Below are 25,828 nucleotides of genomic sequence, written 5' to 3'. Positions count from 1 at the left end.
ATTTAATAATAATAATAATAATAACTAGAGGTGCACTCAGTAGAGCGAAGACCTTTGCCTTCCAAAATGTAATCATTTCCAGTTTTTTACATAATAGTTAATCCCTGCAAGTTTCATTACTCTACGATTAAAATTGTGGCCAGGAAGCTGTTCACAAAACATAACTTCCTTCTAACTTCGTTGGCAGAGGTAATAATACTAATAACAACAATTCTTTCTTGAACTTCAAATTTCTCGAACCCATGGACAAAACAACTAAGTTTGGGTACCTGTTCTCAAAGCGACCTGCAGCCAGTTCGTCAGGGTGATCAAAACGGTCAGGTCGTCGGGTCTGAAGAGCGGGATGATGATGGGAGAGGCGAGATGCGTCGACGGGTTGTTGGGCCATTTCCAAGACTTCCACTGGTGGATACCGTTAGCGAGATCCTCGAACCTAGAACAGAAATTCGGATGGTCACTTTACCGTCGAGGAACCTGCTGGAGGAGATATAGCATTTGGCGGGAGGAAAATTCCTTGTATATTGGAACAGGAGAAAAGATTTGTAAAAAGTTTCCGGAACTAAAGAAAAGATTTGCAAAAGGTTTCTGGGACTGAATAAAAGATTTGCAAAAAGTTTCTGGGACTGGAGAAAAGATTCGTAAAAAGTTTCCAGAACTCAAGAAAAGATTCATAAAAAGTTTCTAGTACTGAAGAAAAGATTCGCAAAAAGTTTCATGTGGAGTGTAGCATTGCACAGTTCTGAAACATGGACTATAAAACAGACCTACCAATACTCCCGCATCTTGAGAGGGTCTCCCTCATTTTGAAACTCCCACATTTCGCAATATCACTCCATTCTCTGGCAGTTAGATAAAATCACCCACACTTTATTTGTTTAAGTTCATAATTATCGCTAATGTTAATTTTTCAATAAAAATGTTCAACGCAATCGTACTATCAACAACGAAGGGGTTGTGTATATGGTTTGGGAAGGGGGGAAGGTCGGAAAGGGGCGATCTAGTGTGACAACAGTGTCTGTTTTGAGAACTCACTCCTTCGAGGCACACATACGGATTACATTACGAGTGGCGGAGAAAAGAAAAAAAACCTAAGCTGAAATGAAGTTAACCCTTTTACCCCCAAAGGACGTACTGGTACGTTTCACAAAAGCCATCCCTTTACCCCCATGGACGTACCGGTACGTCCTTGCAAAAAAATGCTATAAAATTTTTGTTTTCATATTTTTGATAATCTTTTGAGAAAATTCAGGCATTTTCCAAGAGAATGAGACTAACCTGACCTCTCTATGACAAAAATTAAGGCTGTTAGAGCAATTCAAAAAAAATATACAGCAAAATGTGCTGGGAAAAAAATAACCCCTTGGGGTTAAGGGTTGGAAAGTTCTAAATAGCCTGGGGGTAAAAGGGTTAAAAAAAAAATGAAAGTCAATGATATATAAAACCACTAAAATGGAATGGAAGCAAGAAAAAGCAGGGAATGAAAGACAGACGTACAATTTAATGGTATACATAATATTTAGTCTTTTCCTTTGCAGTTTTGTAGGCTGACGAAAAGTGTCGCGAGAAAGGTCGTATTAAAATGGAAATGGAAAAAGATGAAAGTGCAATTCCTACTTTTCTAATCTACTTGCTAAGCTACAACCCTAGTTGGAAAAGCAGGAGGCTATAAGCCCAGGGGGGCCCCAACAGGAAAAATAGCTGTGAGGAAAGGAAAAAAAAAAAAGGAAAAATAAAATATTTTAAGAATAGCAACAACATTAAAATAAATATTTCCTATATAAACTATAAAAATTATAACAAAACAAGAAAGAGAGAAATTAGATTGCAATGAGTATAAACCGAAACAGTGAATTACTTGAAAAAGCTGAGTCAGCATCACATGCGTATAGCCAAGCACATTTTAATGTTTAAATATATCGCTCGTCCTATTACGTCATAAAATACAATGTGATTATACAAATGACACGTTATAAACACATCCATTTTGTTATACACATATAAATATTCCCTAATTTTAGTCGGAGAGCGAAAATATGCGAAGACCACATATATACCCATAAAACGACTCTATGCTGCAGTCTAACACAAAATCTGACAACGAAAATTTTTGGACATTTTCTCTGACCCCGGCCCTTACTAGATTCGGTCCTTAATTTTGGTTTTTATTCATGGTTAGTAGATATATAAAATGCAATATATTGTGAAGTATTGAATGAATTCTATCAAAATATGAGATTCCACCTTGAGTTCATGAATTTCCCACATTTTTTTTTTCTTTTTATAACTCTCCAACAGACAAGAAACATCTGGAAACGTTTGAAAAGTGGATACGGAGGAGGAGAGATTGAAAGACGAATAAAGAAGTACTGAGAATAGTTGGAGAAGAGAGAACGCTAATTACAACAATAAAGAGAAGACAGAAAAACTGGAAAGGACACATTTTAAGAAAGGGAAACGACCCAGAGGACAGAAATGAAGTCAATGCCAGATTATTATTATTATTATTATTATTACTATTATTATTATTATTATTATTATTATCATTACAACCTAAGCTACAATCCTAGTTGGAAAAAAGCAGGATGCTATAAAGCCCAAGGGCTCCAACAAGGAAAAATAGCCCAGTGAGGAAAGGAAACGAGTAAATGATTAAACTACAAGAGAAGTAATGTACAATTAAAATATCTTAAGAACAACATTAAAATAAATCTTTCATATATGAAATATAAGACCAATAAAAAAGGGGAAGAGAAATTATACAGAAAAGTGTGCCCTACACTCAATTTTTTTTAACGAGGCGCATTTGCACTGACTCGCAGCGGTGCTCTCTTAGCTCGTTAAAGTGTCCTGCTATCTGATTGGTTAGAATGATCTCGTCCAACCAATCAGCGATCAGGAAACTTTTCCAAGCTAAAAGGGCACCATCCTTACCTTCTGTACTGAGACACAAAGACCTTATCGTCGGTCTTCTCTTCCATCGTTCCCGGATAGTACGTGTTGTCCGGCCTCGGGACGGCTGTTTGACGCTGGTGCGGGTTAGGCTGCATGGAACAAAAATGCACGAAGGTTTAAGATACCAAAAGACATCAAGATAACTCACAAAGTCTGAAATCTGGCACATGCAACAATTCCTAAAAATATAATAAGGTGGTTTGGCCGTGTTGAAAGAATGGAAAATGGCTGTCTGCTAAAAAAAGGTGATGAATGCAAGTGTTGATGGGAGAAGTACAAGAGGAAGGTCAAGGGTGGTTTGGCTGTGTTGAGAGAATGGAAAATGGCTGTCTGCAAAAAAAGGTGATGAATGCAAGAGTTGATGGGAGAAGTACAAGAGGAAGGCCAAGGTTTGGGTGGATGGATGGAGTGAAGAAAGCTCTGGGTGATAGGAGGATAAATGTGAGAGAGGCAAGAGAGCGTGCTAGAAATAGGAATGAGTGGGAAGCGATTGTGACGCAGTTCCGGTAGGCCCTGCTGCTTCCTCCGAAAGCGACCGCGGAGGTAGTTGCAGTAGGGGATTCAGCGTTAAGAAGCTTCATTCGTGGTGGATAACGGGGGAGGGTGGGCTGTGGCACCCTAGCAGTACCAGCCGAACTCGGTTGAGTCCCTCGTCAGGCTGGGAGGAACGTAGAGAGGAAAGGTCCCCTTTTTTTTCTCATTTGTTTGATGTCAGCTACCCCCCCAAAATTGGGGGAAGTGCCTTGGTATATGTATGTATGATAACAAGGTATCTAAATATTTGAGAATCAAACAAATTATTCCTGTATGACCAAGGTGAATCTTTTAGTTTCAAAAACCAGAAACCAGACCATGAGCTTCTGCAGACCGGTCTAAACACCAGAGTTAAAGTCGTTCCTTGACATGAAGTGGAGCTGTGCTCGTGAGATGAAAATCTCAAGAAAGAAAATAACTATTGAAATAAACTCCAAGGTAAAGATAGATCGGTCGAGATGATACCTTACGCGTGACGGTTGCAAACAAGTTATGTAAATATTTTGAGTAGAAGGTTGAGTCCCTTGTTAGGCTGGAAGGAACGTAGAGAGTAGAGGTCCCCTTTTTGTTTTGTTTCATTTGTTGATGTCGGCTACCCCCCAAAATTGGGGGAAGTACCTTGGTATATGTATGATGTATGTAGAAGGTTCAAGAATACAAAAATTAATTATCAAGTTGGGCTTACAATTTTTGCTGTATGTTTGAGATATCTAATATACCTTCTTCCATTATACATACCCTAAACATTACAATTTTAGAAGAAATTTACGACCTCTTCATTCGTACAAAGTGCATAGGAATTCAATAGGCTTGCCAAGGAGTATACAAAGAGTTTTTCATAGTATTCCCACTAGAAATAGGAAATCTTGAATACCACAGACCTCATTTACCACTACTTCTAGTGTTACTAGGTCCTTTGACTGCCCAGATAGTATTACATTGGATCCCTCTCAGATTACAGATGATTTTTCCTTTGCCTATGCAAACACTTAACCCTTTTACCCCCAGGCTATTTGGAAATTTCCAACCCTTAACCCCCAGGGGGTTATTTTTTCCCCAGCAAATTTTGCAGTGTATTTTTCTTAAATTGCTCTAACAGCCTTAATTTTCATCATAGAGAGGTCAGGTTGGTCTCATTCTCTTGGAAAATGCCTGAAGTTTCTCAAAAAATCATCAAAAATATGAAAAAAAAAAATTTTATAGCATTTTTTTGCAAGGACGTACCGGTACGTCCATGGGGGTAAAGGGATGAGTTTTGTGAAACGTACCAGTACGTCCTTTGGGGGAAAAAGGGTTAAGTCTGCTTTATTCTTTACACATTTATCTCTTTCCTCATATACCAGATAACACTGAGATAAAGGAAAAATTCTTCTTCACTCAAGGGGTTAACTACTGCACTGTAATTGTTCAGTGGCTACTTTCCTCTTGGTAAGGGTAGAAGAGACTTTTTAGCTATGGTAAGCAGCTCTTCTAGGAGAAGGACACTCTAAAATCAATCCATTGTTCTCTAGTCTTGGGCAGTGCCATAGCCTCTGTACCATGGTCTTCCACTGTCTTGGGTTAGAGTTCTCTTGCTTGAGATTACACTCAGGCATGCTATTTTGCCCGTTTCCTTATTTCCTTTCCTCTCTGGGCTATTTTCTCTGTTTGAGCCCTTGGGCTTATAGCATCCTGATATAGCCCACCCTCCCCCGTTATCCACCACAAATGGATCCCCCGATGCCACTATCTCAGCAGTCACCAAGGCGACCAGAGGAAGCAGCAGGGCCTACCGGAACTGCACAGTATCTTACAAATCTAACAACCATAATGTACCTAAGATTCAAAAGAGAACATCGAACTACCAACCCTTTCAACTTTATTTATGCCACCCCAGATGTCCCCATCGGAGGATGCCGTCCCTTGCAGCAACTCGCTGTCCTCCAGTCTCGCCCTCAAGGCCAGCATGCCTCGCTTGAGGACCCTGGGGGAAGTCCGAGTGAAATTCTTGTAGGAGAGCTTTCCGTAAACCAAGTCGGGTCTGAATAACTGGTAAACCCTGAAGGAGAGAAATGGAGACATTATTCTAAATATAGGTGTAATGTTTTAACCCTTTAACCCCCAGGCTCTTTGGAAATTTCCAACCCTTAACCCCCAGGGGGTTATTTTTTTCCCAGCACATTTTGCAGTATATTTTTTTTTAAATTGCTCTAACAGCCTTATTTTTTGTCATAGAGAGGTGAGGTTGGTCTCATTCTCTTGGAAAATGCCTGAATTTTTTCAAAAAATTATCAAAATTATGAAAAAAATAATTTTTATAGCCTTTTTTTGCAAGGACGTACCAATACATCCATGGGGGTAAAGGGATGGGTTTTGTGAAACGTACCAGTACGTCCTTTGGGGGTAAAAGGGTTAAATGATGGTTGTATAATCTACTATATACAGTATAGTTATTCACATGACTTGACTTTTTAAAATCATTAATAATCTTTTTACAGTCTAACTCTTATAACCAATTGCAGATTTCTAAAAAAAAAAAAAAAAAAAAAGGACTAACACCTGAATCTGTATTTATGTATTTACTTGAACAGTATTAATATTATTATTATTACTAGCTAACCTACAACCATAGATGGAAAAGTAGGATGCTATAAGCCCAAGAGCTTCAACAGGAAATGTAGCCCACTGAGGAAATGAAATAAAGAAATAAATAAATTACACGAGAAGTAATAAACAATTAAAATAAAATATTCTAAGAACAATAACATTAAAATAGATCTTTCATATATAAACTACAAAGACAGACTTATGTTGGCCTGTTCAACATAAAAACAGATGGTGCATGCATACATATGTGCATATAAAATGTAGGCATGTTCATGCATTAAAAAAAAAAACACGAAGTACCCAGCCACGAATGACGTGTTAAAAGTGGCAGCGAGTCTCGTAAAATACGAACTCGCTGTCCGAGAGAAAAAGTGCGGCCGGGAAATACCTCAACAGCTGCGACACTTTGTCAAAGAATCCAGGCTTTTCCTTCAGATGCATTAGGATGTTCGCCCGCCACGCTGTCACGTCCTCCAGCCTCGTCATGTACCCGAGAATCTTGCACGACAGGAGAGTCTGCGGAGAGGAGATTCGTGGTGAGTTAGGTTAATACAGTACTGGAATTGGAATGTTTTCTTTCATTGGATATTATTTTCTATTAAATGGTGCGTTTCACGTACAGTATGTGTAATTTTTGTATCGTATAGTACGGGACTGCTTTCAACTTAGCATTGTAGCATCGAATATAACAACAACAGAAACAATATTAGTAATAAGAAAAAAAATTGAGAAAATCTTTTAAAACATACAAGATCTTTAAAACCAAATACATTACTGTATACAGTAGCCTAAATAAAGATGGAGAGCTTCTGGTAAACAAAATGAGATTATGAAAAGTAAAATGACACTTTCTGTAAAAGAAATGTATTTAATCAGATGGTCCTTCTCCTCGTATTAACTTATGCATCAGAATCTTGGAGCCTAAAAAAGACTTAGAACATGAGCTTGTTACAACTCAAAGAGCTATGGAAAGAATAATGATGGGAATGAAACTAAGAGACAGAATAGAGCAACATGAATACTAAGAGAGGGTAGAGGATATTCTAACATTTAGGATAAAGAACTGGACATGGTCAGGACATGTAATGAGAATGAGATAATAGATGGACATTAAGAATAACAGAATGGGCCCCTAGTGATTGGAAAAGAAGCGCGGGGAAGGAAGAGAAGACGTCGGATTAGCTAAGAAAATTTGCGGGTACAGACAGGCATGGAATGACCATAAACGCACCACGTGTGAAAGAACATCCCTGATGCCTTTATCCTGCAGTGGACTAGAAATGGCTGATGATAATATAATGATATAAGGTTGATTTTTGCAGCTGAAAATCGTAGGCATGTTCCAAACAGCTTCTTGGAACCCCTTAAGTTTGTAAGTTCAGGACATTCTGTATGGAATGTGTGAAAATTTCGGACTGGTTTATAAAAAAAATGACTAGAACTATGGTATTTTCGGATTACAAAACACTTCTTCATTCCCGATTAACTGGTTTTAGACGGTTTCCATATGATGAGGAAATTAGTAATTCATTATACTTTTGGCACCAGTCCTTCCTTTAATTAATATTTACACTTTAAACTAGAGGGGTACTCAGTAGAGCGCAGACCTCCGCCACGGCAGCTTATATTTCGACCTTAACCTTTGACCTTAACCCTTTTACCCCCAGGCTATTTGGAAATTTCCAACCCTTAACCCCCAGGGGTTATTTTTTTTCCAGCACATTTTGCAGTATATTTTTTTCAAATTGCTCTAATAGCCTTAATTTTTGTCATAGAGAGGTCAGGTTGGTCTCATTCTCTTGGAAGATGTATGAATTTTCACAAAAAATTATCAAAAATATGCAAAAAAAATTTTAAATAGCATTCTTTTGCAAGGACATACCGGTACGTCCATGGGGGTAAAGGGATGAGTTTTGTGAAACGTACCAGTACGTCCTTTTGGGGGTAAAAGGGATAACATGTATTAACTGAAGTGAATTTTCATACACTTGAATATGAACCAAGTTTGAAGTCTCAGTGACAATGATGTCCAAACTTATGGCTGATTACGTGAATTAGACATTTTGCTTGACCGTGACTTTGACCTTACAAAATTTATTCATTTCCCACTTTTTACATAAAAGTTAACCCTGCAACTTTCATTACTCTACGATTAAAATTGCGGCCAGGAAGTTGTTCACTAACAAACACACAAACAGGGCAAAAACATAACCTCCTACCAAGCAGAAGACCGCTAGTACTTTCATTCTTCATCTTCTTTCGATCTTATCAACCCCACTGTATTCCAGGATCGGACAATCGAGTCGACTCTTTCCGTCTATTTCAATTCCTTGCGTCTTCTTCTCCCAAGTCCCACCTCACTCTTATCTCCCTTGATTGTTTCCACTTCCTTCCTTATTACTTGGCCATAGTACCTCATTCGAGCTTCCCTAGCCTTCTCTACATTACATATACGGTATCACGCACTCGTCTTAAGACGAAAAGCTTGAAAAACTGGGTAATGATGAAATAAGAAGAATGGCAGGTGTAATAAACATTACAGAGGTGATAAGTGTCACAACTGAGACGGTGTGGACACGTGGTGAGGATGGATGGTGGGGCTTGGGTAGGAAAAAACGAAAGGGAGGCAGAGAATTAGGTGACTAGATAAGGTGAAGGATGATATGGAGAGAAGAGGTTTGGTGGAAGAGGATGCATCAGGCATCCGACCCCTTAATGTAGGGATGACGGTGGGAAAGAAGAGGACACACTCTTCTTATATCTTGACTCCCGCTTCTACTTAGTAGCAGACGACTTCTGGCATTGTATTACATCCAAATTCATAACCCAGACAATAACGGTAGCTTAAGAAATCAGCCAACTCGAAGTCAGAACTTTCTTACAACAACCAATAAACTACATAAACTATACTAAATTTTTTTTAACGAGGCACATTTGCACTGACTCGCGGAGGTGCCCTTTTAGCTCGGAAAAGTTTCCCGCTCTCTGATTGGTTAGAATGATCTTGTCCAACCAATCGGCGATCAGGAAACTTTTCAGAGCTAAAAGGGCAACCCCTGCGAGTCGGTGCAAATCTGCCTCACTAAAAAGAATTGACTATAGAACGGGCATTTTGTAGAGTGCATACCTTCATGTCACTATATACTGTACTCTTGTATATCACAAGCTAGGCAATTGAATAATGTACATTTTGGCACTAGTTTCATGCAAATCAGATAAACATTGACAATGCTATAGCAAATAGAACTTTTTAACCATTTCGTTACCTTGACCTTTACCCCAATCACTCTCAAAATCTAATCAAATTAGTCTACGCTCATGGGCAATCATCCCACCAAATTTCAAGAGATTTGGTCAAATAGTTTTGGGGTTAAGCGAATCACAATCAAACAAACATACAAACATAAATACATGCCTATCGAAACATAAACTTTGCAACAAAGTTGGCGAAGGTTATAAAAGTATTCCGTCACTTACCAACGAGAGACTCGAGGTGAAATTGAAGATGGAAGTGTAGCATATGTGGACAAACTTGTTGTAGGCGTCGATCACTCCGTGTTCCAGCAACGAGCACAGCCAGTTGAGGACCGAGCTTTGCCAAGTCGGGTTCGAGGGCTGCAATAAAAGTTCTCTGCTTAATGGGATGGGATATTTTAAGTTAAAGTAGTTATTTAGTTTTTTAATATCTTTTGGCAAAACATCTACAGTATTCATCGTTTCTTTAATATGACAAATTCGGAGATAATTTGTATTTTTCCTAACCATACAAACCTTAGCTATTTACATAGGGTTTACTTTCGGCGTAGCTGAAAATGACGAGCCATTAGATTTTAACGGGGGTTAACTACCCCCCGCGCTAGTTAGCAAGGGGGGTAGGGGAAGGGGTAGCTTGCTACCCCTCCCCCCACACACCGGTGAATTGTCTCACTTCACTTAGAGGTAGGACTTGCCTTGGGGGACAGGGCTGGCGGGCAAATATGCGTAAATAGCTAAGGTTTGTATGGTTAGGAAAAATACAAATTATCTCCGAATTTGTCATTTGTTCCGTAACCGAAATACAAACCACGCTATTTACATAGGGTGACTTACCCCTTAGGAAGGGTGGAAAGTCCCCAGCCTTACTGGCTTTGGCTTTACCCAGGGAGTCAGAATCCGAGTGAGTAGCACTCGAGAAAAAAAAAAGTCCCTGCACCTCACAAGTTCCTTGCTCTGCAAGGAACGTGCGGCCTACATAAGCTTGTGTGTGGAGGAATAGAGTGTGACTCGTCCTAGGAAGTTGACCTGGAGTCCTTTAGATGGAATTCTAGGCTAGGACGTTCCCAATACCACCTCGTCAGGGTATGGAGGACGCGACAGTATCAACTTAATACTAGGAACACAAGGGAGCATGGTTTACCTGCAGAGGTTGAGGTCAGCTATGCAGAGACCAGGATGCTGCTTTCCCCAAGAGAGGGGAGGATGAAGAAAGAAGTAGGGGCCAGACATACTCTTTCATTCACGCAGACTGAGACCAGGTAACAATGCCCTCAACCTTCTGCTACCTGTCCAATAAGGAGCCTGAGGTTAGACCAGCTGTTGTGCAGCCACCACAGGGCCGATAGAAAAAGTATCGAGGCTCCTGTGGGTCACGTCCTGCAGGTAGTGGGCTGTGAAGGTCGTTTGACGCTTCCAGACCCCAGCTTGTAGCACCTGCGTCACAGAGAAGTTTCTCTTAAAGGCCAGGGACGTAGCGATGCCCCTGACGTCGTGACGGAGGAGGGTCAGGATTCAAGGCGTGATGGATAACCTTTCGAATCCAAGCCGAGATGGTGTTCTTGGTGACCCTCCTCTTAGTCCTTCCCGTGCTTACGAACAACGCCTGCACGCGGGGACGAACTGCAGCTGTTCTCTTCTAGTAACACCTCAGACTCCTCACTGGGCATAATAGCAGATGGTCTGGGTCACTTGTTACGGAACGGAGACTCGTGACCCTGAAGGAGTTGAACCGTGGGTCCGGCACTCCAGGGTTCTGAGTCTTGGCAACAAACTCAGGGACGAACCTGAACGTTACCTCCCCCCATCCCCTTGAATGGGAGATGTCGTATGAGGGACCATGAAGTTCACTAACTCGTTTGGCAGAGGCCAACGCGAGTAGGAAAGCCGTCTTCCAAGTCAGGTGGCGATCAGAGGCCTGGCGTAATGGTTCGAAGGGAGGACTCTTCAGAGCCCTGAGAACCTGAACCACGTTCCATGGAGGAGGTCTCACTTCCGACTGAGGGCAGGTAAGCTCATAGCTACGTATGAGTAAAGAGAGTTCCAGCGAGGAAGAAATGTCCACTCCTTTCAGCCTAAAAGGCAAGCTTAAGGCTGAGCGATAGCCTTTCACCGCCGAGACCGAAAGGCGCATTTCCTCCCGCAAATACACGAAGAACTCCGCTATTGCTGGAATAGTGGCATCGAGTGGAGAGATACCCCTCCCACGACACCAACCACAGAAGACTCTCCACTTCGCCTGGTAGACTCCCGTGGAGGACTTCCGCAGGTGTCGAGACATTCTTTCCGCAACCTGCTGCAAAAAGCCTCTCTCTGTGAGGAGACGCTGGATAGTCTCAAGGCGTGAAGCCGAAGCGAGGCTATGGCTTTTTGGGGAAGATGTTGCAACGTGGTTGTCTGAGTAGCTCGTGTCGTGGGGGAAGTTTTCTCGGAGGTTCCGTTAGGAGTTGCAGAAGGTCCGGGAACCATTCCGCGTGATGCCATAGCGGAGCTATTAAGGTCATAGACAGGTTGACCAATAGTCTGGTCTTGTTGAGCACCCTTCTCATCAGACAAAACGGTGGGAAGGCGTACACGTCGATGTTGTCCCACCGTTGTTGGAAAGCATCTTGCCAGAGAGCCCTTGGGGTCCGGGACTGGGGAGCAGTACAGAGGCAGCTTGAAATTCAAGGCCGTCGCGAACAGGTCCACCGTCGGGGAACCCCACAAAGTCAGGACTTCGTTGGCTATCTGAGGATCCAAAGACCACTCGGTACTCACTATCTGCAAAGCTCTGCTCAGACTGTCGGCGAGCACATTCCTCTTTCCAGGAATGAATCGAGCTGATAGTGTTATCAAGTGGCCTTCGGACCACCTCAGAATCTCTACTGCAAGATGGGATAGCTGTTGTGAAAAGGTACCTCCCTGCTTGTTGATATAAGCCACTACCGTGGTGTTGTCGCTCATCACCACCACGGAGTGGCCCGCCAGGGTCCGTTGGAACTGTTGAAGGGCCAGATACACGGCCTTCATCTCTAGCAGGTTAATGTGTAGGTACTTTTCTGATTCTGACCAAAGACCTGAGACCCTCTGGTTCAGAATGTGGGGCTCCCACCCTTCTTTTGACGCGTCCGAGAACAGTGTCAAATCCGGGGGAAGGACGAGAAGATCCGCTCCCTTTCGTAGGTTTTCGTCGATCAGCCACCACCGCAGGTCCGCCTGTTCCGTGGGTCCTACAGGGACCAGAGAGTCCGGGGAATCAGTGCCCTGATTCCACCGGGACTTGAGCCGCCATTGCAGGGATCTCATCCTGAGACGGCCGTTCGGGGCCAGGGAGGCTAGGTGACCTAAAAGACGTAACCATGATTGGGCTGGAAGCTCTTCCCGCCTGAGGAAGGGCTCTTCCACCCTCCTCAGCCTTGCTATCCTGTCGTCTGATAGAAAGGCTTTGTGGAGATTGGTGTCTAATAACATGCCTAGATATACCAGTCATTGGGTCGGCTGCAGAGAGGACTTCTCGAGATTTACCATGACCCCCAGATCTTGGCAAAGTCCCAGAAGCCTGTCTCGGTGTCGAAGAAGGGTCGACTCCGAGTCTGCCAGGATCAGCCAGTCGTCCAGATATCCGAGGAGACGGATACCGTTCCTGTGCGCCCACGACGAAATCAGGGTGAACACTCTGGTGAACACCTGAGGTGCTGTGGAGAGACCGAAGCACAGTACTGTACCTTGAACTGGTAGGTCTTGCTGTCAAGGCTGAATCTCAAGTACTTCCTGGAAGACGGATGGATTGGGATCTGGAAGTACAGTGAACCCTCGCTACTTCGCGGTTCGACCATCGCGGATTCACCACTTCGCGGATTTTTTTTCATAACCCATATATATATACAGTAATATATATATATATATATATATATATATATATATATATATATATATATATATATATATATATATATGTATGCATGTATTTATGTATATATGTAGGTATGTATATGTGTATACATATAAATATATATATATACACACACACATATATATATATATATATATATATATATATATATATATATATATATATACATATATATATATATATATATATATATATATATATATATATATATATATATATCTAAAGTAGGAAGATGTGATGTAGTTCTAAGGGAAAAGTATGGGAAATATGTCTGGGTAATAAGCAAAGCTCTACCTCCAGTTTGTTTCTTCATTATGATCAGAAATAAATGTAAACAAAACATTGGTTGCCATTTTTTATCGTGCTTTTTAGTGTGTTTAGGAAATGCATGATATAAAATCACCTTTAATATTTGTGCCTGTTTTAGTTTAGGGTACTGTAGTACATGCATTAAGTGTTCTGTACATTAAAGGGTAGTTTGTTAACAGTACTACGTACAAGGGAAGGTTTTAAAAGTCTGAATATACATGTTGAATAAATAGGTAAATATGGTGTCACTACTTCGCGGATTTTCACCTATCGCGGCCGCGACTGGAACCTATCTACCGCGATAAACGAGGGTTCACTGTATGCGTCCTTCAGATCCAGTGTGCACATGAAGTCTTGTGGTCTCACTGCAAGTCTGACCGTGTCCGCTGTCTCCATGCTGAGCGAAGTTTGTTTGACAAACTTGTTCAGAGCTGAGAGATCGATGACGGGTCTCCAGCCTCCAGACGCCTTCTTTACAAGAAAGAGTCGACTGAAGAAGCCTGGGGAGCCGTCGACGACCTCTTGGAGAGCATCCTTCTTGAGCATGGTCTCGACTTCTGCCCGAAGGGCTAGCTTCTTTGCCGATCCCATGGCATAGGAGCTCAACGACACTGGATTCGCTGTCAGGGGAGGTTGAGATGTTGTGAATGGGATGCGATATCCTTGGCCGATCACAGAGACCGTCCAGGAATCGGCCCCATGTTGCTGCCACCTGAGCACGCAACTTTGAAGGCATCCCCCCACAGGTGGACACGCAGGGGGACTGGCAATCCTAGCGTTTACGGCCACGGCCGCTCCCTCTAGGATTTCTGCCTCCCCTGGAGGACTTACCACCCCTCTTGTCCTTGACAGGAAAGGGCTGTGGCTTAGACACCTTCGTCTTAGCTGCCGGAGCCTGCTTCGGTGTCCTGCGAGGCTGCTGTTGATGCTGTTGTGGAGCTGGAGGCTAGTAGGGCCGAGATGTGAGGGCCCTTTGGAGGAGCGAATCCTGATTCGACTTCCTCCACCTCTCAGCTGTGCGTTCTATATCCTTGGGCTCAAACAAGCTTCCTCCAAGGATGGAGGAGTGTCTGAGCCTGCAGACATCCACGGCGGGGACCTTCGGATGGAACTTCTCAGTCACCGCATCGTGTCGCTTTAAGATCGAGTTGGCCCACAGGTTGGTAACCTGGTGGGCCAGGAACTCGATGGAGCGAGTGCCCGAGAGGAGAAAGGTCTGCAGGGCCTTCCAATTGCTCTCCTTAGACAGGTTCTCGGAGCGCAATAAGATGCCCAGAGAACCCAGCCAGACGTCCAGCCACGAAGTGGCCTGCATGGCACACTTCACGACCTTCTCCTGGCTAAGGATCTCCAAAGCCGAGAATATCACCTGCCGGGAGGAGAGCTTCTCAAGAGGAGTTCCCCTTGTGAGCTCTTCCACCGAGTTGTGGAGGGGCGGAGCTACACTGGACTCCCCCATGATCTCAAAATACCTCCTCTGCTGTAAACGAGGAGGTGGGAGGAGTTTGCTCCCGGCAGAGGAATGGCTGGAGGAGGCGAGTTCCGAGAGCTGAGCTTCGACCTTGTCTCTGGCGCTCTTCACCCCCTGGGACCAAGGCAAAGCTGCACTGGCCCTTGGGGGTTTCTGGGTACCATAGACTTGGTTTAGGACCGTATCCTTGCCTTCGCAAGGGGCGATCTCCGGGTCCTTGAACCTGTTGAGTTGCCTCATCAAGTTCAAGACCTGCCAGAAGGCATGCTCAGACTCATGCTGCTCTCCTCCCTGTGGACTGGCAGCTAAGTCTCCCGTCCCCAGAGGCTCTTCTTGGGGAGACATGTGGCCGTTCTCCCAGGGTCTGGTTGGCTCTGGACGGATCCGTGAAGACAACTTAGGAATCGTCTTTGAGTCCTTGGGTTCCCTCCTGGGCGGGATACAGGACTCCAGCAAAGAGGTCTGGAAGGTACCTTCCAAGCGAGACGTTTCTCTTCCTGGAGGTGAGGTTCCCCCCATTGGTGCCGTGGGAGAGGCCCTCACCTCGTTGGACTCTCCTGAGGATGGAAAGACTTCGTCCACAGGAGAAGGAGAAAACGACCGCGAAAGGGATGGAGTCTTCCTGACGGACCTCCTAGGAGCCAACTTCTCCCTGGGAGAAGTCACCACGAAGTCCACTCCTCCCCTTCTCTTCAGCGGGGGCGAGTCTGTCTTTGGTCTGAGTCCCAGATCAGCGAGGGCTGGCTTCACAGCCTGCACCACCGCTTTCATCAGGTGACCAAACCAAGACTGACGGGTGACGGACGCAGTGTCAGTAATCCCCGCTGGAGGGAAGGGGATCTCCTGATCCTTTGGAGTGGACGCGACGGGGCCTACCTAAAAAGAAGAAAGGGAAGAATGTTGCCTGGACCTCTCCGGAGACTCTTCCTGGTCCTGGGTGAGAGCCCTGCGCTTGCGCAGTGGCGATCCTGATGGCGATCTGTAAGTATGCGTCCCTGTCGTGCGCACGAGCTGCGGGACCCGGCGAGAGCGGGGGTCGCACTGGCGCTCGCGCGATGGAGCATTCAGAGGGTCGCGAGCGGGCGGCTGCTGGAGCGCGGACGCGTTCGCGCGCAGGCGAGTGGGCGCGTTGGCGCGCAGGTGAAGGTGTGCGCCCGCGCGCAAGGGTAGAGGCGATCGCTGTCGGTCGGGAGAACGATGAAGCGCAGGAGATCAACGGCGCACTGGAGATCTATGGCGCGTGGGCGAGCGATGGCGTGTAGTACGTGCAGGTGATCAACCGCGCGCAGGAGATTTAGCGCGCGTGCGCGTCGGAGACCTGTGACGATCCAAGTCATGGGCGCGCTGGCAAGCGCTTGCACACAGGCGAAGGATCGCGTGGGCGCTCAGGAGATTGTTGGTGTGCAGGAGGGTGTCGACGCGCAGTCAGCTGGGGCGCAGGATCAGATGGCGAGGAAACGCGCAAGGGCGAACGCTCGCGGTCGGACTCAGGAGAAGACGACTCGTGGGCGCGCAGGAACTCTTGAAGTGCGCACCGGGAAGCGTGCGCGCTGTTGCGCAGGCGAAAATGGGCGCACAGGAGCGCGAGGGCGAGGCGAAGATGGGCGCACAGGAGCGCGAGGGCGAGGCGAAGGAGTAAGGTCCTTGCCTGCGTCCAGATCCGAAGATTTAGGGTGCGTGGGAGAGCGTTGGCGCGCATCAGGAACAAAGTGCGCAGGTGCGCGCTGACGAGCAGGAGATCGTGTGCGCTCAGGAGACCGATGACGCGCCTGGCGCGCAGCAGGAACAGAAGGGCGCTGACGGCTAGCAGGGGAGCGCTGGCGAGCAGGAGAGCGCTGGCGAGGCGAGTCTGAAGGCTGCAGCTCAGGAGAGCGCATGTGCGCTACTGCGCGCAAACGCGCAGCTGAGCGCGCAGGGGAAACCCTGACGCGCAAGGGATTTACCCACACCGTGGGAGACATCCCTTTGCCCTGAAGGGACCGGTGCCCGTCAGGTGACGGGGTGAGAAGGCGCCTGCTGCGCATCTGCATCCAGGGGCGAAGGTAGGCCGGAAGGACTGGAAGGTCTGGCAGGCGTAGGAGATTGCGAGCGATTTGCGGAGAGGTCCAAAGACGTGGCTGCTACGGTCTGCTCCTGACGAGAAGAATCCTCTGCAGGGGAAGGCGGCGGTGAAGACGACCCGAAGAGGCGCCTCTTAACTCCCTTGTAGGGAGAAGGAAGGCCCCTACGGTGAAGGCGGCCTCGAGGAAGGGCATCCACATCGTCGGTTCTCCGAAGAGGAGTCTCTGTCAGTGCGCTCCCCCGAGGAGGAGACGCACCCGCAGGAGAGACCATGGGACTCAACTTCCTCCTCGAAGGATGATCGGAAGGGGAGGCTGAGCCTTCAGCAACGTCCGCAACAGCAGCAGCAGCAGAGGTTTGACCAGACCCATCGGAAGCCTCTGCCACAACCACGTCGACAATAGACAGAGGGTCTACCTTTGCTATTACCGGCGATTGCTTGACAGCAGCCCCCAATTGGATCAGGTCAAACAGGGCTTCCTTGGAGGGCAAGCCCTTAAACCCCAAGGAAGCCCAAAGCTGAAAGAGATCATCATTAGACACAGCATGGTCATCATTGTAATGAGAATCAAAATCCTCCCCCGGAGGAGGAGGGGGAGCTGCCCCGCTATAGGAAGCAACGCCCTCTCCCGCACCCCGAGGTCGGGAAACAGAACAATGGCCTACGCTACCACTCGACGGCCTCTCAGGAGAGGCCGACCGAGTGGGAGCTTCGGAGGAGGTTCGGGCGGCGGAAGAAGAGTCCTTGGAGCCTTCCTTCTTCAAGGCAGCCCTTGAAGGAGAAAGGTCTCTCTTGGACTTCTTCTTACGCCGCCGGGCAAACCTCTCCCACTGGGAGGTAGGCCACTCCCTGCACTCACTACAAGTTAAGTCTCTAGCACACCGTTGACCTCGACACTGCGGGCAAAGGGTGTGAGGATCCGTCTCGACCGCTAACATGAAGGTTCCACAGGGGCAGCCGGAGAGTCCAGGGCACTTGCGCATAATTGCGATGAAGGTAGAGGCCAACTTCCAAACACACAAAGCTGAAGAAAAAGAAAAAAACAGATTAAGGCTGTCAAAAGCGAGGACGACAGACACGTCTGCTCATCGTCCGAGCCAAAAGTGAAGTGAGACAATTCACCGGTGTGTGGGGGGAGGGGTAGCAAGCTACCCCTTCCCCTACCCCCCTTGCTAACTAGCGCGGGGGGTAGTTAACCCTCGTTAAAATCTAATGGCTCGTCATTTTCAGCTACGCCGAAAGTAAACCCTATGTAAATAGCGTGGTTTGTATTTCGGTTACGGAACAATTGTAGTTTGGCTTTCGCAAAGGCCTTGAAGCATGTAATGCCCTTCGTACAATTTCCAATTCCTAACAGAAATCCCTTGATTGTGGTCAGGAAGTTCGTATGATTGGGCTTGATTTTAGTGCTGCCTTTGACCGTGTTAATCATGAAGCCCTTGTTTTCAAACTCAAACAGTTGTGAGTGGGTGGGTCGTTTCTTAGCATCATTATTGAATTTTTAAGTAATAGATCGCAAAGAGTTGTTGTTGATGGGCACCATAGTGAGTATAGGAAATGTGATATCTGGTGTTCCTAAGGGTAGTGTTCTTGGCCCGTTACTTCTCATACTATATACACATGATATGTGGTTTGGTCTAGAAAACAAGCTCCTTGCAAATGCAGATGATGCTACTCACTTTGCTTCAATTCCATCTCCTGAATGTAGTTCTGGGATTGCTGAATCCCTTAATAAAGATCTAGCTAAAATCAGTGCATGGTGCAAATTATGGGGCATGAAGCTGAATCATAACAAATCTCAAAGTATGATTGTAAGTAGGTCAAGGACAGTGGCTTCTAAACATCCGGATCTCAGTATTGATAATGTTTCTCTAACTCTGTATGACTCTTTAGGTGTGATTCTTGATTGCATATTTACTTTTGTGAAACACATTAGGTCTGTGTCTTCTTCAATTGCACAAAAAATTGACTTATTGAGAAATCTTTTAAGATTTTTGGCGATCAATCTATTCTGAAGAAGTGTTTTAATTCTTTCATTCTACCTTCTTTTGAGTATTGTTCTCCTGTCTGATCTTCAGCTGCTGATTCTCATCTTAATTTTTTGGGCAGGAACTTAATAAGGTCAATTAAATTTCTTATTCCTGATGTAGATAATAATCTCTGGCACTGTCGTTCAAGACTGTACCATCCTGTACTAGGTATACAGTTAGTTGTGACAAACTTGTCTTCTCCATCAAGCGGCTCAATACTGTACTAAACAGTATTCTAGAAGCTTTAGTCCAGCTGTGATCAGATTGTGGAATGATCATAATTAGGCAGTTGAATCAGTAGAACTTCAAAAGTTCATACTTTTTGTAAATGCTTTTCTGTTGAGCACGTTGACAGAGGTGTCATTTTATGGGTTGTATAAGACGGATCTTTTTTTCATTGATTGCTTATACACTGTATACAGGTAGTTTCTCTGTTGCCATTTGTATTTCCATGACCCCCTTGAATTTACCTTTCTCTCATTTTCTAAGATGCAGACTTACTGTCCGATGAAAAAGGGTGCTGAACCGACACTCTTAATCTAACGACAACTTCTCGCTCTCAGACCATTTAGCAAAACTCCTTTGCCGCAGTCACGACCAGAGGGACTCGTCCTTAACGCGGAGAGAGTAGTTTCAATGGCACATACACCAAGTAGGTCTGGCTTTCATTCTTTGCGTCTCAGACTTTGTCCCTTTCCATACGGGGATTTCTGTCTCCTAAAATTGGCCCTTTTATATACACGAACTTTGAGAGTTAATAACATTCATAGAAACTTCTGAGAGGGAGTGACTTATCCTCGTTAACTATCGCCAATGCTCGACAGTCACCTGGGGCATCGATCTTATCGTTACGACAGGTAAAATAAGGCATTTGTAGGTACACTGTTTTTTACCGTATTATGAATGCGATCTAATATATAACAACACTTTTAAAAGCTTGTATTAAACTCAAATCTTTCATTGATATACGAGATAGTATTACAAGAAAGGGCAGTATTTATATTATAAAAAAAAAATTAAATTTAAAATAGAATTTGAAAACCAGAATTGATAAACATGAAATTCCTGAAAGGCAAATGTCTTAAATATCAAATTAATGCTTTTAATTTTTGCACAGTAAATCCTTAAAATGTAATTCAGGCTAAATTCATTAAGAGAAAGCTCCAAATACTTTTATAGATTCAAATACTCTACTGCTCGAATCACCCGACGGAGAAACCTTTCAAGAAATATCTAAAAGAATGCCTGAATAAACTAGAACTAGAAATGTTATTTTCCTTAGTAAAATAAATTTTTGAATATACTTACCCGATGATCATATAGCTGCATCCCTGCTGCCCGACAGAAAAAATCTACGGGCGGAATACGCCAGCGATCGCTATACAGGTGGGGGTGTACATCAACAGCGCCATCTGTCAAGTAGGTACTCAAGTACTCGATGTCAACAAAGAACCAATTTTCTCCTCTGTCCCACTGGTTCTCTATTGGGGAGGAAGGGTGGGTCCTTTAATTTATGATCATCGGGTAAGTATATTCAAAAATTTATTTTACTAAGGAAAATAACATTTTTCAATATCAAACTTACCCGATGATCATATAGCTGATTCACACTCAGGGGGGTGGGTAGAGACCAGCATTACAAGTTGACATTATGAGCTAAGTATTCCGTATTTCATTTTAGCAGTTATTCAAAATAACAAGCATAAAATAAATAAGTACCTGGTAAGGAAGACGACTTGAACAATTACTCTATCTTTTTAAGTACGTCTTCCTTACTGAGCCTCGCGATCCTCATAGGATGTTGAGCGACTCCTAGGAGCTGAAGTATGAAGGGTTGCAACCCATACTAAAGGTCCTCATCAAAACCTCTAATCTAGGCGCTTCTCAAGAAATGATTTTGACCACCCGCCAAATCAAGTAGGATGCGAAAGGTTTCTTAGCCTTCCGGACAACCCAAAAATATTTCAAGAGAAAGATTAAAAAGGTTCTGGAATTAGGGAATTGTAGTGGTGGAGCCCCCACCACTACTGCACTCGTTGCTACGAATGGTCCCAGAGTGTAGCAGTTCTCGTAAAGAGACTGGACATTCTTAAGATAAAAGACGCGAACACTGATTTGCTTTTCCAATAGGTTGCGTCGAATATATTTTGCAGAGATCTATTTTGTTTAAAGGCCACGGAAATTGTGACAGCTCTAACTTCGTGTGTCCTTACCTTCAGCCAAGCTTGGTCTTCCTCATTCAGAAGGGAATGAGCTTCTCGTATTAACAGTCTGATAAAATATGATAAAGAATTCTCTGACATAGGCAAAGATGGATTCTTAACTGAACACCATAAAGCTTCAGACGGGCCTCGTAAAGGTTTTAAAATAGAACTTAAGAGCTCTTACAGGACATAATACTCTTTCTAGTTCATTTCCAACCATACGATAAGTTTGGAATATCGAACGATATTGGTCAAGGCCGAGAAGGCAGCTCGTGTTTGGCTAGAAAACCAAGATGTAGAACATGTAGCCGTTTCGGATGAGAATCCGATGTTCTTGCTGAAGGCATGAATCTCACTGACTCTTTTAGCTGTGGTTAAGCATATCAGGAAAAGAGTCTTAAAGGTGAGATCTTTCAGGGAGGCTGATTGAAGTGGTTCGAACCTGTCTGACATAAGGAATCTTAGAACCACGTCTAAATTCCAACCAGGTGTAACCAAACGACGCTCCTTCGTGGTCTCAAAAGACTTAAGGAGGTCCTGTAGATCTTTATTGTTGGAAAGATCTAAGCCTCTGTGACGGAAGACTGATGCCAACATGCTTCTGTAACCCTTGATAGTGGGAGCTGAAAGAGATCGCTCTTTCCTCAGATATAAGAGGAAGTCAGCTATTTGAGTTACAGAGGTACTGGTCGAGGATACGGATACTGACTTGCACCAGTTTCGGAAGATTTCCCACTTCGATTGGTAGACTCTAAGGGTAGATGTTCTCCTTGCTCTAGCAATCGCTCTGGTTGCCTCCTTCGAAAAACCTCTAGTTCTCGAGAGTCTTTCGATATTCTGAAGGCAGTCAGACGAAGAGCGTGGAGGCCTTGGAGTACCTTCTTTACGCGTGGCAGACGTAGCAGGTCCACCCTTAGGGGAAGTGTTCTGGGAACGTCTACTAGCCATCGAAGTACCTCGGTAAGTTATTCTCTCGCGGGCCAGAGGGAAGCAACTAGCGTCAACTTTGTCCCTTCGTGAGAGGCGAACTTCTGCAGTACCTTGTGACAATCTAGAATGGAGGGAATGCATATAGATCTAGATGAGACCAATCTAGTAGAAAGGCATCTATAAGAACTACTGCTGGGTCCGGGATAGGTGAGCAAAGTATTGAGAGCCTCTTGGACATCGAGGTTGCGAAGAGATCTATGGTTGGCTGGCCCCAGGTGACCCAAAGTCTCTTGCATACATCCTTGTGGAGGGTCCAATATGTTGGAATTATTGTCCCTTCCTACTGAGACAATCTGCTAAGACATTCAAGTTGCCTTGGATGAAACTCGTTACTAGTGAAAAGTCTAGACCTGTTGAACAGGAGAGGAGGTCACTTGCGAACTCGTACCATGTCAGAGAGTAGGTCCCTCCTTGCTAGGAGATGTACATCAAAGCAGGGAGTTGACCGTGTTCACCTCCACCACTTTGCCTTGAAGGAGAGACCTGAAGCTTTTCCAGGTCAGACGTACTGCCAGAAGGTTCTTGCAGTTGAAGTGCATTGTCCTTTGACTCGAGTTCCATAATCCCGAGCATTCCCTACCGCCTAAGGTCGCACCCCAGCCTACGTCCGATGCGTCTGAGAAGAGAACGTGGTTGGGAGTCTGAACAGTCAGGGGAAGACCCTTTCAAAGGTTGATAAAGTCTTTTCATCAAGTCAGACCAGACTTATCTTTCCGGAAACCGGGATCGAGACCGCTTCTAGCGTCTTGTCCTTTTCCAGTGAAGAGCTAGATGATACCGAAGAGGACGGAGGTGTAGTCTTCCAAGTGACACCAATTGAACCACGGATGACAGTGTCCTAACCAGACTCATCCACAGCCTGACAGGGCCGTGTTCCTTCTTCAGCATCTTCTGGATGGATAGCAGGGCTGGGGGTTGATCGTCTTGTTCAGCCATGTCCCCATCAGAGGGTTCTTCATCCGAAACTGATGAGGAAACGGCAACGGAGTGGGCAACGTCTGACTCGCTGAATCCGGTCGCACTGGTGGATGCGTGACGGAGCCGGACACAAGATCATGGTACTGCTGCACAGTCTGTGAACTGTCAACCATGGGGACGCGAGGAAGTACAGCGACAACCCGAAACTGTCTAGACTGTCTGGGTTGTGCAGACAACCCCCTACCGGGTTGCTGAGGGTGCCGCACTGCGTCACAACAAGTCACCTCTGCTGGTTGTTGAACGTCTTCCTAGTGACACACTGAACGTCCACAACCACCTCCGAGAGTCGCTTAACGTCAACGTGCGACTGGCAACCCACACTGGGTCGCACCGGTGGAGGAGCCATCTCAACTGGCGGACGTGAGTATGGGAAAGCCTCAACTCCTGACTGACTAGTCTGCTGCGGGCGAGTGGCGGTAACCACAGTGGGTTGCGGAGGCTGACACACCGTGTCAAAACACGGCAGCTTGTGGTAGCTCACGCACGGCAACGGAGTGCTCCGTGTGTCTGTGGGAGTCAGCATGCGTCTGGCAGGGTCGACTGCGCATGGGTGGAGGAGCTCTCACAACAAGAGTGTGGGAGCAGGCAGCCATGCTGGGCGCACAACCGTGGCAAGCTGTAGGCCAACGGGTGCATCGTCAACCTTCTCCGCAGTCGGAGTGTGGGAGCAGGCAACAACCAAAGCGGAGTGGTGGTGCGTGGTGGGGACTGCCGTGGGTTGCGGAAACTAACGCATCGCGTCAAAACACGGCAGCTTGACTCCACCTTCCCACTGCTGATGCGGTAGCTCACGCATGTTAACGGAGGGAGCCGCACGTCGGCTAACGTTAACATGCGTCTGGCAGGGTCGATCGCGCATCGGAGGTGGAGCTCTCCGCAGCCGGAGTGTGGGAGCAGGCAGCCTCAGCGTGAGCTGGGCGCACAACCGTGGCAGGTTGTAGGCTAACGAGAGCAGTGTAAACCTTCTCCGCACGAAACTCCTGCATAACCGCAGCTAACTGAGTCTGCATAGACTGCAGTGAAGACCACTAGGGTCTACAAAATACGGCAACAAACGGAGCTACTGTCCGTTGTGACTGAGGATCTAAAACAGCTGGTGCGGCAACAGACGGAGTTACTGCCTGTTGCGGTACCACCTTGCCTCTCTTGGGAGGTGTGCAGTCGTCGGATGACTGCAGCGAGTCCGAACTGACCCAGTGGCTACACCTAGGCCGTTGGACTTGCGCGGAAGGGACCGACTTGCACTTAAAAAGCTGCAAGATCTGGTCCATGGTTTCTACGAGAAACCTCTTCCGCAGACGAGGAATAAATGGGCTCTCTCGTCTTTGTGTGGGTGGGGCGATCACGTCGGCAACGTGTGTAGATACACCCGAAACCACGGAGGGAAACGTCTGTTCGTCGATCAAGGCCTGTGGAACCCATAAGTCGTTCGACATTACTTCTCCCCTGGGCTTGGGAGCTTGTAAGAGGTCCCGGACTAGGTGAACAACTGGCACGAACAGACGAACCCTCGAACGCAACACTGTAACACTTTGCGCATATCACTTTATCACTTTTGATTTTCTGTTTGCACTTATTTCACTGAAATCGAAACTTTAACTGATTTCTACCTGAAACACGCAATCCTATCCTCATTAAAAGGTAGTAATTGCGAAAACAGTTTTACAATGCAACAGAAAAACATAATTAAAGATAAAGAATTCAGTGGCTGGAAAAGAGACTAAACACTAGATCAAATAAACTACGTTTAAAATCTCTCACCGCATAAAGCCTGGGAACAAGAATAAAACTCTAGAAACGTTTTACCTTCTTCCCCTACAGCGACTAGGGAGAAGAGTAAAAAACGAGAACAACGTTACCCGCTTGAACGAAACGTTTATTCTCCTCTCTCTCCCTCCGTCTCTATCTCTCTCTCTCTTCTCTCTTGAATTAGAACCTGAGAGAAGAGCCCAATTATATATCGTTAAAACATATTATTTGCTAAAGGAAAAAACTGAAAGGTTTCCCAAATAAAAAGTTCCTTTATTTAGAATTTAAACCATTTAAGCTAAGAAAGAATGAACGAAACGCTAGAATCGGTTTACTCTTACTGCAACGTGAAACCGTGAAATACTCTCTCTCTATCGTAACGATAGAGCGCAAGTTGAACGTTCTGAACGTCAACAACTGCGGAGACTAAACTAAACGTTAGTTCATCTTTGAAAACAGTACGAGACTATAAAAGAAATTCTTTCATAAAACATTAAAATTAAAAAAGTATTAAATTCTTAAAAGGTAAATACGATATGACGGGCTCAATGTTAATTAACTTCGGTTCCAAGTAAGGACCGCCTACTATTAGGAAAGGTCGCATATAAACAAACATAAAAATTAATTTTTATAAGTTTATAATAAATGGAAAGTTAATCGAAGAGGCCTATAAAGGCGGAGAGATATAAAATAAATAGATCTATAACTTGTTTAGCAAAATTACCAAAAACCTAAACACACTTCCGTCTAAGGGAAGGGTCGGCCATTTAAAAGTGAAAGAGAGTCCATACTCTCTTCGTCACCAACACTTCCGTC

General features: G+C 45.2%; 1 protein-coding gene across 1 annotated transcript in view; it reads right to left on the bottom strand.

Annotated features, from left to right (window-relative positions):
* The window catches only part of LOC137618792 (centromere protein I-like), an 87,886-nt gene that overhangs the window by 40,598 nt on the left and 21,460 nt on the right, over nucleotides 1–25,828 (bottom strand). Inside the window, exons 4-8 of the mRNA XM_068348988.1 lie at nucleotides 9,550–9,687; nucleotides 6,461–6,588; nucleotides 5,335–5,524; nucleotides 2,932–3,041; nucleotides 270–433 (exon numbers count right to left, since the gene is read on the bottom strand). Coding sequence (XP_068205089.1) covers nucleotides 270–433; nucleotides 2,932–3,041; nucleotides 5,335–5,524; nucleotides 6,461–6,588; nucleotides 9,550–9,687 — 730 coding nt within the window. The remainder of the gene's footprint in view (nucleotides 1–269; nucleotides 434–2,931; nucleotides 3,042–5,334; nucleotides 5,525–6,460; nucleotides 6,589–9,549; nucleotides 9,688–25,828) is intronic.

Source organism: Palaemon carinicauda, chromosome 25 (genome assembly GCF_036898095.1).
Source record: "Palaemon carinicauda isolate YSFRI2023 chromosome 25, ASM3689809v2, whole genome shotgun sequence".
NCBI lineage: Eukaryota > Metazoa > Arthropoda > Malacostraca > Decapoda > Palaemonidae > Palaemon > Palaemon carinicauda.
Note: the sequence above shows the minus strand (reverse complement) of the source record. Positions and strands in the feature narration are given on the sequence as shown.